The sequence below is a fragment of the Anomaloglossus baeobatrachus genome, chromosome 1 (assembly GCF_048569485.1).
Source record: "Anomaloglossus baeobatrachus isolate aAnoBae1 chromosome 1, aAnoBae1.hap1, whole genome shotgun sequence".
Lineage (NCBI taxonomy): Eukaryota > Metazoa > Chordata > Amphibia > Anura > Aromobatidae > Anomaloglossus > Anomaloglossus baeobatrachus.
In genome coordinates, this window is record NC_134353.1 from 209,170,202 (window position 1) to 209,182,796 (window position 12,595).

At 41.0% G+C, this 12,595-nt stretch overlaps 1 protein-coding gene across 2 annotated transcripts in view; it reads left to right on the plus strand.

The window, feature by feature from the left end:
- LRBA (LPS responsive beige-like anchor protein) overlaps nt 1–12,595 on the plus strand; it is an 805,540-nt gene that overhangs the window by 575,323 nt on the left and 217,622 nt on the right. For both annotated transcript variants that reach the window (XM_075347936.1, XM_075347944.1), the window contains exons 43-44: nt 572–691; nt 12,021–12,173. In XM_075347936.1, coding sequence (XP_075204051.1) covers nt 572–691; nt 12,021–12,173 — 273 coding nt within the window. The remainder of the gene's footprint in view (nt 1–571; nt 692–12,020; nt 12,174–12,595) is intronic.

Here is a 12,595-nt window from a genome sequence, read left to right on the forward strand (position 1 = left end):
TTTTTTTTATTTTTATTTCACCGCTGGAGTGGTGTTTTAAATTGAAATGCCCTGAACCTATTGTTATATTCCCCCTCCGGCGTCTTCATCTTCTATCACTGATGCTTCCGTTGGTCATCTGCAGTTTGTGAATTGCCAGCTGCTTCTTTGCTTCATGGAGCACGTCGGAGCTCAATCTTCAATGCAAGTCTATGAGACACTCGATCTGACTCTCGTAGACTTACATTGAGCGCTTGGGACATAACTTCTGACTTATGGTCAGTCAAATGTTGCATTCATAAGATGGTGCTGCTGTGATTGAATATGAAAATGCCGGAGGGTGAGTATAATATTAGGGTCAGGGACCTTAGATTAAAGCACCAATCCAGTGCTGAAAAAAACCCAACAATGCTGGAGTGGTGCTTTAAATTCAGAATTCTTGAGACTCCCCATATAGATATAGATTGCTGAATCTCAAGTAATATTTTTTATACAAATGCTTAACATTTTGAAATTGTTTAGCAGCCAACTCACTTTTATCAGTTGATCACTCTCCTCTTTACTAACCAATGTTATGACATTTTTTTTCTAGGAACCCTTTACAACCTTCTTCTTAAATTTCCAAGGTGGGAAATTTGACCATGCTGACAGAGCATTTTCTTCAGTTTCCAGGGCATGGCGTAACTCACAACGCGACACCTCAGACATTAAGGTACATTTTTTTTGCGTCATATATTTTAATATAATGTGGTTTAGTTATACAACACTTGAACCATATGTTTTGTGGTTAACATATAGATCAGTGTATAGCCAATAATGGATAATGTATTCATACCAATTGGCAGTTTTAAAGGATGCAATCACAAACATATCCTTATATTGGACAGCCACGGGGTCCTTTTGATTCTTTAAAAAAGTCGTCTCATCAAAATTTGTATTCCGTGTTCCATCCTAATTATCGATATAATAGTGTGTAAGTTTAGTAAAACACTCACCAATTACCATTTTCTCCAGTTTTCATCTCGACTTCGGTACCACATGACCTCTCTGCAGCTTTGCTGGCTCACATGGAGTTTACTGTGTGGAGCTGCTTTCCCAATATAAGTCTGAGACTGTCGGTGACGCTCCAAAGACTTAAGGCCCCTTTACACACTGAGACTTTCTAGCGATCCCACCAGCGATCCCAACCTGGCCGGGATCGCTACAAAGTCTCTGGTGAGTCGCTGGTGAGCTGTCAAACAGGCAGACCTGGCCAACGAAGCAGCAGCGATACGGACCTGCAGAACGACCTAGTTAGTCATTGGGGACGTGTCAAAGCAGTTATTTGAAAGGGAAGTCGCTAACGAAGTCGTTGTAATGTTGTCAAACACACCGATGCATGCTGCGCAGCAGGAAACAACAGACCAAAAAATGGTCCTGAAAGATTTGTAGCGATCCGCAACCTCACAGCGGGGGCCAGGTCGCTGATGTATTTTACACACTGCAATATCGCTGGGGAGGTCGCTATTACGTCACAAAACCGGTGACGTTACAGCGATGTCGTTAGCGATGTTGCAGTGTGTAAAGGCGCCTTTACATTGAGAAAGCAACTTCTAGTCCATACATAAACCAATGTGTGATCTGGCTGGTCTGGTTTCATGTCATCTGGGCAAGAAAAAGACTGGAGTGGTGCTGGAAATGTGTGAAGATTAGGATTGTATTTTAATAAGTATTTTAAGAAGTATTTTAATTCAGTTGCACATTGGATGAATTGTGGAATAAACATTTTCGTGAGACTTCACTTCACATAATTTTTAATAAACATTTTCTGAAAAGAAAAAACAATACAAAGAAATCCATCCCATCTCTGACCACCCCAACCCTTCCCACACTCGGACCCAAAAAAAAAGCCATGCCATTTGTTGCTCCATAGAAGTCCAATCAGATGGCCAGATGATCATCATTTGTTATATTGAGACAATCTTCCAGTCAACTTTTAACCCTTCCCCCAGTCCCTGCTCAACATTTATAGAATATTGGGAAACGATAGTGCCGTGCATATTTTCTCCCTACACTCAAAACGGTACATTATATTCCAAATTAATTCATGAACAGTACAAACTCCTAAATATCACAGTACATCCAACATTTTTAAATGAATCCTCTATTATGACCTAGCTATGAAACCCCAACTTCTTCTATCTTGACTGGTTTAAATCACATTTTAAGCCTAGAATATATTGTCCAAGTCACTTGTCCATATGAACGATTATTATTGCAAGCTAATTAATTAGTAGAAGTGACCACTAATATTCTTGGCCACGTCAATGTTGGAGCGGCTAGACCCGTAAAATGCAATGACAGGGCCCATAGATTTTCATATTTAAGTGGGGTTCCTGTCTTTTGAAACACACACCGCTCAAGGTGAAGTAAACAATTTTTGGAGTGTATACTACTATGGTAGGGGGATCTGCATCCTTCAAATGAGAAGTAATTCACTTTCTGGCTTGATAAAGCAAATGTAGAATGGATAGTTGGTGAGTCTCCTCAACTGATAAGCCACCAACATACCCCAATAGGCAAACAGTGGGATCAAATGGGACTGTAAACCCAAACACATTAGAAATAAGAATCAATGCGGTCATCCACAATTGGTTAAGTTTTGGGTAATTACAGATTCCATGACTTAAGTCGGCATTAGGACCTGTACACCTGTGACACAAAAAAAGTCTGCCTTATATCCCATATGGAGTCGCAAAGGGGTATTATACACTCTGTAAGTAATATTGAGAGCCGCTGTGTTTCACTCATTGATACCTTCAGGACCATTTAAAGGATATCATCATTAATTGGATCTACATCCCTTTCCCATTTGATTTTAAGGGTACAGCCCCTACTTCGCAGGACCTGCTCCATCAGACATTTGTAATGTAGTGAAATTATATCTTTTTGAGCTCGCTGTGTCTATGAACACAATCCCTCTACCAGGAATAAATAGGGTGTGTCTGTTCGGCAGTGTAAGGCTGGGTTCACACATAGCGACAGCGATAACGACGTCGCTGTTACGTCACCATTTTCTGTGACGTAACAGCGACCTAGTAAGTCGCTTTTATGATCGCTGCTTAGCTTTCAAACACAGCAGAAGCAGCAGCGATCATAACGTCGCTACATGTGCAGAGAGCCGCGCACACTGCTTAGCGCTGGCTCCCTGCTCTCCTAGCTACAGTACACATCGGGTTAATTAACCCGATGTGTACTGCAGCTACATGTGCAGAGAGCAGGAGCCGGCACTGGCAGCGTGAGAGCGGCGGAGGCTGGTAACGAAGGGAAATATCGGGTAACCACCTTGGTTACCCGATGTTTACCCTGGTTACAGCTTACCGCAGCTGCCAGATGCCGGCTCCTGCTCTCTGCTCGCTTCATTTCGTCGCTCTCTCGCTGTCACACACAGCGATCTGTGCATCACAGCGGGAGAGCAACAATAAAAAAAACGAACCAGGGCTGTGTGTAACAAGCAGCGATCTCACAGCAGGGGCCAGATCGCTGCTCAGTGTCACACACAGCGAGATCGCTAATGAGGTCACTGTTGCGTCACCAAAACCGTGACGTAGCAGCGATTTCGGTAGCGATCTCGCTATGTGTGAAGCACCCCTAAGAGCATGTCTCAATTATACGTTCTGGTAAAATCTCTTAAGAGGGTCTTCTCGTCTAGACGCCTGATTTGTATGCTATTTTTGCAAATTTTTTATATTTTTTGTGGAAAAAGTCTAAGGATTTCTTGAGATAGGGTTTTTACTATATATTTACACATTTGAAGTATGCTTACAAAAGAGTATAAATAGGTGCTGTAAAAATCCAGTGAAATGTGCAAGGAAAACAAAACTCTAGTGAACAGTGGCCACAATCACGGCTGTTGTACTCTTCTGAAACAAAAGAGAAGCAAAGACAGTCTTAATTATGTTAATTGTCGACATCTCTAGTAGCATAGTTTTTGAAAAAAAAAAAAAATCTCTGAAAATTAAAAAAAAATTGGCGTCATAATGAAAATTGATCCTCTATTTTTGGCACAATTGGAGGCCTGTCAAAAGTACAAAAAAATCGACTTAATTCTAGTACAGGAGATATGCACTAACAGTGCCTTGCAAAAGTATTCAGCCCCCTTGAATTTTTCAATCTTTTCCCTTATTTCAGGCTTCAAACATAAAGATAAAAATGTAAATGTTATGGTGAAGAATCAACAAGTAGGACACAATTGTGAAGTTGAACGAAATTTATTGCTTATTCTAAACTTTTGTAAAAAATAATAAACTGAAAAGTGGGGCGTGCAATATTATTCGGCCCCTTTAAGTTAATACTTTGTAGCGCCACCTTTTGCTGCATTTACAGCTGAATGTCGCTTGGGGTATGTCTCTATCAGGTTTGCACATCGAGAGACTGAAATTCTTGCACATTCATCCTTTGCAAATAGCTCGAGCTGAGTGAGGTTTTTGATGGAGAGTGTTTGTGAACACCAGTTTTCAACTCTTTCCACAGATTCTTGATTGTATTCAGGTCTGGACTTTGACTTGAACCATTCATTGTAGATTTTGCTTTATGTTTGGGATCATTGTCTTGTTGGAAGACAAATCTCTGTCCCAGTCTCAAGTCTTTTGCAGACTCCAACAGGTTTTCTTCAAGACTGGTCCTGTATTTGGCTCTATCCATCTTTCCATCAATTTTAACAATCTTCCCTGTCCCTGCTGAACAAAAACAGGCCCAAACCATGATGCTGCCACCACCATGTTTGACAGTGGTGTGTTCAGGGTGATGAGCTGTGTTGCTTTTACTCCAAACATATCGTTTGGCATTGTGCCCAAAAAGTTCGATTTTGGGTTCATCTGACCAGAGCAACTTTTTCCACATGTTTGGTGTGTCTCCCAGGTGGCTTTTGGCAAACTTTAAACTACACTTTTTATGGATATCTTTGAGAAATGGCTTTATTCTTGCCACTCTTTCATAACGGCAAGATTTGTGCAGTGTACGACTGATTGTTGTCCTATGGACAGACTCTCCCACCTCAGCTGTAGATCTCTGCAGTTCATCCAGTGATCATGGACCTCTTCGCTGCATCTCTGATCAGTCTTCTCCTTGTTTGAGATGAAAGTTTGGATGGACGGCCGGGTCTTGGTAGATTTGCAGTGGTATGATACTCCTTCCATGTCAATATAATCACTTGCACAGTGCTCCTTGTGATGTTTAAAGTTTTGGAAATCTTTTTGTAACCAAATCCGGCTTTACATTTTTCCACAACAGTATCACGGACCTGCCTGTTGTGTTCCTTGGTCATCATGATGATATCTGCGCTTTAAACAGAACACTGAGACTATCACAGAGCAGGTGCATTTATCGCATCGCCTGGACTGGCCACCGGCTCTCCTGTCAGGAGCGGGTCAGCTGCATAGAAATACATGAAACTGACCTGCTCTGGTCAGGAGAGCCGTCAGCTAGTTCTGGCTATGCCATGCGATCCTTGCACGAGTCACCCGCAAGTGTTACTCCAGCCTTTTGCTGCAAGAAAATCTGTGTTCTGATTCATTTTCAGCTGCTTCCTTTGCGCATAGAAACTATTAATTCTCTAGGAAGGAAGCTCCATGCTACCCCACCCCTCAGGTGCTGCAATTGTGTGCCAAGAAAATACATCAGGGGTCTGGGACAGCTAGGCTTCCATTCTCTTTAGGCCTTTGAAGAGTCTGACATCATATTCTTGCAGTAAGCTTTCTCCAAATCAGGTCCCTAAAAATACTATTTTTCTTATAAAGAAAAATATCAGTAGAGGGAGCCATATTGGTGCATTATGCAATAAATAGAGCGTTTGTGGAATAAAGGTCATATTAATTAAATTTGCGTTTCTTATGACTCATAGAGGTAAGTTATGCTAGGCCTTTTTTTCAGTCTGAAATTTAGCTTAGAGGATATCCAGCTACAATATTTAAATATACTTAAGCTGAAGCACAGATTTGTTAAAGCACCACTCCATTGTTTTTTTTTTAGTGCAGTGCTGGAGTATTGCATTAAATGTAAGACCACCTGTCTTATACTTCCCTTCTGGCGGCTTCATCTTTTATCAAAGCCGCTCCTGTCGGTCTCCAGGGGTTTTTTGTAACATGTTGGCAGCTGCAGTGTTTCATAGAGTGCACTGAAAGTCACAAATCAATGCAACTCTAAGAGAGCCCCATTCTGACCCTCCTAGAGATGCATTGGGAGTGTGTGATGTAATTTCTGACTTCTGGCCAGTCACAAGTTACAGTCCCAAGATGACATTGAGGGATCCGAGCAGCGTCGGAAAAATAATAATCTTTATTTCTATACGCCAACATATTGCACAGCGCTTTACAATTCATAAGTTCATACACAAACAAACATTCATAAGTAACATATAAATTAAACATAAAATATAGCGAGCTCGCCATATCCAAATGATCCGTAGTGTATCCCGTTGTCCGCAAGGAAAAACCCAGGCATGGGCTACATAGACTCCAAAAGGGAAAACACCATCCAGTGGACAAAGGCAGGAAAAATAAAACTCCATCTTTATTCAATTCTTTAAAAAACAGGCACAACGGTACAGGCACCAACAGATCTCACGGGATGTACGATCCAACGCATTTCAATAAAGCTACTACCGGTATGTCTAATCATGGATAGCTATACAACCATGACTGCCCACACAAGTCTGTTAACATGATACAAGTCTAAATGACAGTAAACTAGCTCTCAATTAGTCATCAGGTGTACCTGACCAGAGCTCCTGAATAGGACACATATACAAACAGCATATATCTAACTTAAAACATAATATACATAAAAAGCCAGAAGATATATATACTATATGTACTGTATATGTATGCATGTGTGTGATTATATATATATATATATATATATATATATATATATATATATATATACACATACAGTACAGACCAAAAGTTTGGACACACCTTCTTATCTCTAGAACTGTTAAGAGGAGACTTTGTGCAGCAGGCCTTCATGATAAAATCTGCTAGGAAACCACTGCTAAGGACAGGCAACAAGCAGAAGAGCCTTGTTTGGGCTAAAAAACACAATGAATGGACATTAGACCAGTGGAAATCTGTGCTTTGGTCTGATGAGTCCAAATTTGAGATCTTTGGATCCAACCACCGAGTCTTTGTAGAGAAGGTGAACGGATGGACTCTACATGCCGGTTTCCCATCGTGAAGCATGGAGGTGGAGGTGTGATGGTATGGGGGTGCTTTGCTGGTGACACTGTAGGGGATTTATTCAAAATTGAAGGCATACAGAATCAGCATGCCTACCACAGCATCTTGCAGCGGCATGCTATTACATCTGGTTTGCGTTTAGTTGCACCATAATTTATTTTTTAACAGGACAATGACCCCAAACACACCTCCAGGCTTTATAAGGACTATTTGACTAAGTGAGTGATGGGGTGCTATGCCAGATGACCTGGCCTCCACAGTCACGAGACCTGAACCCAATCGAGATGGTTTGGGGTGAGCTGGACCGCAGAGTGAAGGCAAAAGGGCCAATAAGTGCTAAGCATCTCTGGGAACTCCTTCAAGACTGTTGGAAACCATTCCGTTGACTACCTATTGAAGCTCATCAAGAGAATGCCAAGAGTGTGCAAAGTAGTAATGAAAGCAAAAGGTGGCTACTTTGAAGAACCTAGGATATAAGACACACTTTTTTCAGTATTTCATTCCACATGTTTTAATTCACAGTTTTGATGCCTTCAATGTGAATCTACAGTTTTCAGAGTCCTGAAAATAAAGAAAACTCTTTGACTGAGGCATGTCCAAACTGTTGGTCTGTACTGTGTGTGTGTGTGTGTGTGTGTGTGTGTGTGTGTGTGTGTGTGTGTATGTATGTATATATGTATATATATATTATGCATTATGCACACACTGTATACACACACACACATATATACATATATATGTGTGTGTATATATACTGTGTATATATACTGTGTATATATATGTGTGTTGTGTGTGTGTATATATATATATGTACATACATACATACGGCCAAGTTAATTCTGTTATATTGTACAGTTAAATCTTGGCGGATATTAAGTCCCCCGAGGTGCTCTAGCGCATATCTTAAAAATCCATAAGGGCTCACGGTTTAATAGTTTTCTTTTGTAATCACCTCCCTTAACAGGCTTGTACACCTTTTTAATAGCCGTCAACTTTAAACCAGAGACATCACCTCTATGTTGTGTCAAAAAATGTTTAGCGTCTTTAACTGTTCATAAGTAACAGTTAAAGAAAATACTATAATTAACGCAAAAATAAATACAACCCTGCCTGTAAAAGCTTACAATCTACAATGGGGTGAGGTGGGGGTGACAAGGTACAGGTGCCTACTTACGACGGTTCAGCCATCTCAAAGAAATGGGGAATAGACGAGCCAGTCATCAGCCAATCTTTTGGGTGTGGTGGAATCAGACGGAGAATTAGGTTTTGAAAAGTAGTGGATGGGGTCTATGTGAATTTACTTCGATTAGGGAAGATGATAGGCCACCCTAAAAGATGTGAATGAAAGATGAAGCCACCGGAAGGTGAATATGAGTGTATGACATGGGGCAGGGGACTTAAAGGTACTTTACACGCTGCGATATCGATATCGCTAGCGAGCGTACCCGCCCCCGTCGGTTGTGTGTCATGGGCAAATCGCTGCCCGTGGCGCACAACATCGCTAAGACTCGTCACACGGACTTACCTTCCATGCGACGTCGCTCTGGCCGGCGATCTGCCTCCTTTCGAAGGGGGCGGTTTGTGCGGCGTCACAGCGACGTCGCTTGGCAGCCGTCCAATAGCAGAGGAGGGGCGGAGATGAGCGGCTGGAACATGCCGCCCACTTCCTTCCTTCCTCATTGCCGGTGGACACAGGTAAGGAGATGTTCGTCGTTCCTGCGGTGTCACACATAGCGATGTGTGCTGACGCAGGAACAACGAACAACATCGTGCCTGCAGCAGCAACGATATTTGGAAAAGGAGCGGCGTGTCAACGAGCAACGATTTTTCACGTTTTTGCGTTCGTTGATCGTCGCTCCTTGGTGTCACACACTGGGATGTCGCTAAATGCGCCGGATGTGCGTAACTAACGATGTGACCCCGACGATATATCATTAGCGATGTCGCAGCGTTTAAAGCACCCTTTAGATTCAAAGTGCCACTCCTGCCTCGAACCATCTCCCTCCCCCACTGGAGTGATGATTTAATTATTTTTTTTTTTTTTGCTTCGAGTGCCTGTCATGTTGCAGTATTGGTGGCTAAAAAAGTTTTAATAAATTAGCTCCAATATCTAAGCATCTCAGGTCATGCTGATTAGTCCCAAGCCAATATCACAATACCATGGATATTTTTACTAAAATGCTAAGTATGCTTTATTCCATGATGGGATGTAATGATGGTAGCTGAAACAATTGCAAAATTAACTTGAATAATTAACTAATTTACTTCGCCCCACATAAATATCCAGTAAATATCGATGTAAGGTAACGCTGTGTAAAGATCCATCACCGTGGCCTCTTGAAGCAGCAGTTGTAATGACCTGTTTCTCATTTTGCAGTGAAATGTTAGGCTGCCATTATCAGCAGTGTGTCATGCATCAAGTACATTGGCTTCCTTTCCCTAATTAGTGTTACAATAAACACGAGTTTTCATTTAAAGCATTGCAACATTCTCAGAATGATGAGGGTGACAATACCTTAATCCCTAATTAATGCAGGCCTGGTTTACCATTGACTACACCACAGAGATCTACCTGTTCTTATGACCTTCCAAATACCTTAGAGCCCAAACGGGCTTAAGTATGAGCCCTAAAGCCGCAGTCTGGTTTGTATTGCACTGGAGATAGACTTTAGAAGCAGTTTTCCCTGTTTAAGCTGATAGTGATCTATATTACTTTTTCAAGTACAATAGCTAAAAGATCAAAAATGCATCCACAATTTTCCAGGTCATTTGTACAGGTATGCTATGCCAACATGCAGCATAACAATGGTCAGTAACGTGATGAAGCTTTATAGGACTTGACAGATTCAGGGTTGCCTGTGTGTAGGATACTTACAGGGAGTCATAATAATCTGAGCTATATACATAGTGCAGTGTGTTATGCAAGCAATCCAAGGATCACCCGTTCAATTGCCCTTGTAAGACTAATAAATAGTGCAAAAAATGTTTTCAAGTGTTGAAAAAGATAAGGACATAGAGAATAAATATATACCGTATATATAGAGAGATAGGGATATATATACTGTGTGTATATATATATATATATATATATATATACAGTGTGTCTATATATAATGCATGCATATATATACAGTACAGACCAAAAGTTTGGACACACCTTCTCATTCAAAGAGTTTTCTTTATTATCAGTACTCTGAAAATTGTAGATTCACATTGAAGGCATCAAAACTATGAATTAAAACATGTGGAATGAAATACTTTAAAGTGTGAAACAACTGAAAATATGTCTTATATTCTAGGTTCTTCAAAGTTGCCACCTTTTGCTTTCATTACTACTTTGCACACTCTTGGCATTCTCTTGATCAGCTGCAAGAGGTAGTCACCGGAAATGGTTTTCCAACAGTCTTGAAGGAGTTCCCAGAGATGCTTAGCACTTGTTGGCCCTTTTGCCTTCACTCTGCGGTCCAGCTCACCCCAAACCAACTCGATTGGGTTCAGGTCTGGTGACTGTGGAGGCCAGGCCATCTGGTGTAGCATCCCATCACTCTCCTTCTTAGTCAAATAGCCTTTACACAGCCTGGAGGTGTGTTTGGGGTCATTGTCCTGTTGAAAAATAAATGATGGTCTAACTAAACGCAAACCAGATGGAATAGCATGCCGCTGCAAGATGCTGTAGTAGCCATGCTGGTTCTGTAAACCTTCAATTTTGAATAAATCCCCAACAGTGTCACCAGCAAAGCACCCCCACACTATCACACCTCCTCCTCCATGCTTCACGGTGGGAACCAGCCATGTAGAGTCCATCCGTTCACCTTTGCTACAAAGACACAGTGGTTGGATCCAAAGAGCTCAAATTTGGACTCATCAGACGAAAGCACAAATTTCCACTGGTCTAATGTCCATTCCTTGTGTTCTTTAGCCCAAACAAGTCTCTTCTGCCTGTTGCCTGTCCTTATCAGTGGTTTCCGAGCAGCTATTTTACCGTTAAGGCCTGCTGCACAAAGTCTCCTCTTACAGTTGTTCTAGAGATGAGGTGTGTCCAAACTTTTGGTCTGTACTGTGTGTGTGTGTGTGTGTGTGTGTGTGTGTGTGTGTGTGTGTGTATATGTGTATATATATATAGATAGACAGATATTCCCAACAGTACATCAAACTTTATTGCATATTTTTAAGGTTCCAGACTAAAATTGTATCATATTTTTCATCTGAGCATCATTACAAGGAATCTGCAGGTACCATGTCAGAGAGCAGGGGGAGCAGAGGATGCTGATTTTATATAGTTTTGTGTAAAAAGATTCATTTCAACATATAAAGAGGTTGTCCGGTCTAAAATTATAAATCTCTAGCCACTGTATGTGTCACTCTGTGACTGCAGAATTATGAAACCTCCATGTGCGTTCACTGAGCGCTGCGAAGATTCTCCGCTTTGAGTCTAGAAGTATATATATATATATATATATATATATCTCTTTACTTTTTTTGCAATTTCACTGCACTTGGCATTTTTTTACCCGTCTTCCAGTACATTATATGGTAAAATGAATCATGTTATTCAAAAGTACAACTCATCTTGCAAAAAACATGCGTTCAAAAACATTGTCTCTCGGAAGAAGGGGAGGAAAAAACGAAAACAAAAAAAGAGAAAATTGTTGTGAAGTAAAGGGATATAGTAGTATAGACCTACTTCACAATAGCATTTCCATAGTCCTTGGTTGTTTATACATCAGTCTTGGGTAATCCTTCATTTTCGGCTTCTCATTTGATCATTATGAGTTTTACCGGCGTTATAAACATTGCAGTGATTTATATGTATTGTTCCTGCAGGAGCTCATTCCTGAATTCTACTTTCTGCCGGAGATGTTTGTCAACTCGAATGATTACAATCTTGGAGTGATGGATGACGGCACAGTAGTGTCTGATGTGGAACTTCCACCATGGGCCAAAACACCTGAAGAGTTTGTTCGTACAAACAGATTGGTAAGCACAAGACTTTTCTACACTAGTAGCTGGTACTTAAGAAATATTAAGTAAGCAGGTTGTGTCTTGGCTTCTACAGTTGTACAGTGAATTGCATCACATTCGCATGGGAATAGGGGTATTGTTCTTTGACCATAATGTAATTTAAGTTGGACTTTTTGCGGACCGTCTAAGTCTTAGTCTGACGGGTCCACATATAACTGTGCAATGAAGAAATTAAAAACACATGTCTAATACATGTGTGAAAAATCTGGTGTTTGGTAATGAACAGGGTGAAGTCACCACATCTAGAATTGGTTAAGGACATCTCTGGAGGCAATATTAATAATTTTCTGATTTGCATTTTTGAGTGATCGTTAGGGAGCAGCATGCGAACATAGGACTTTCTGCGAGATAGGTAGCTATTTGATTGCTGACAGTCC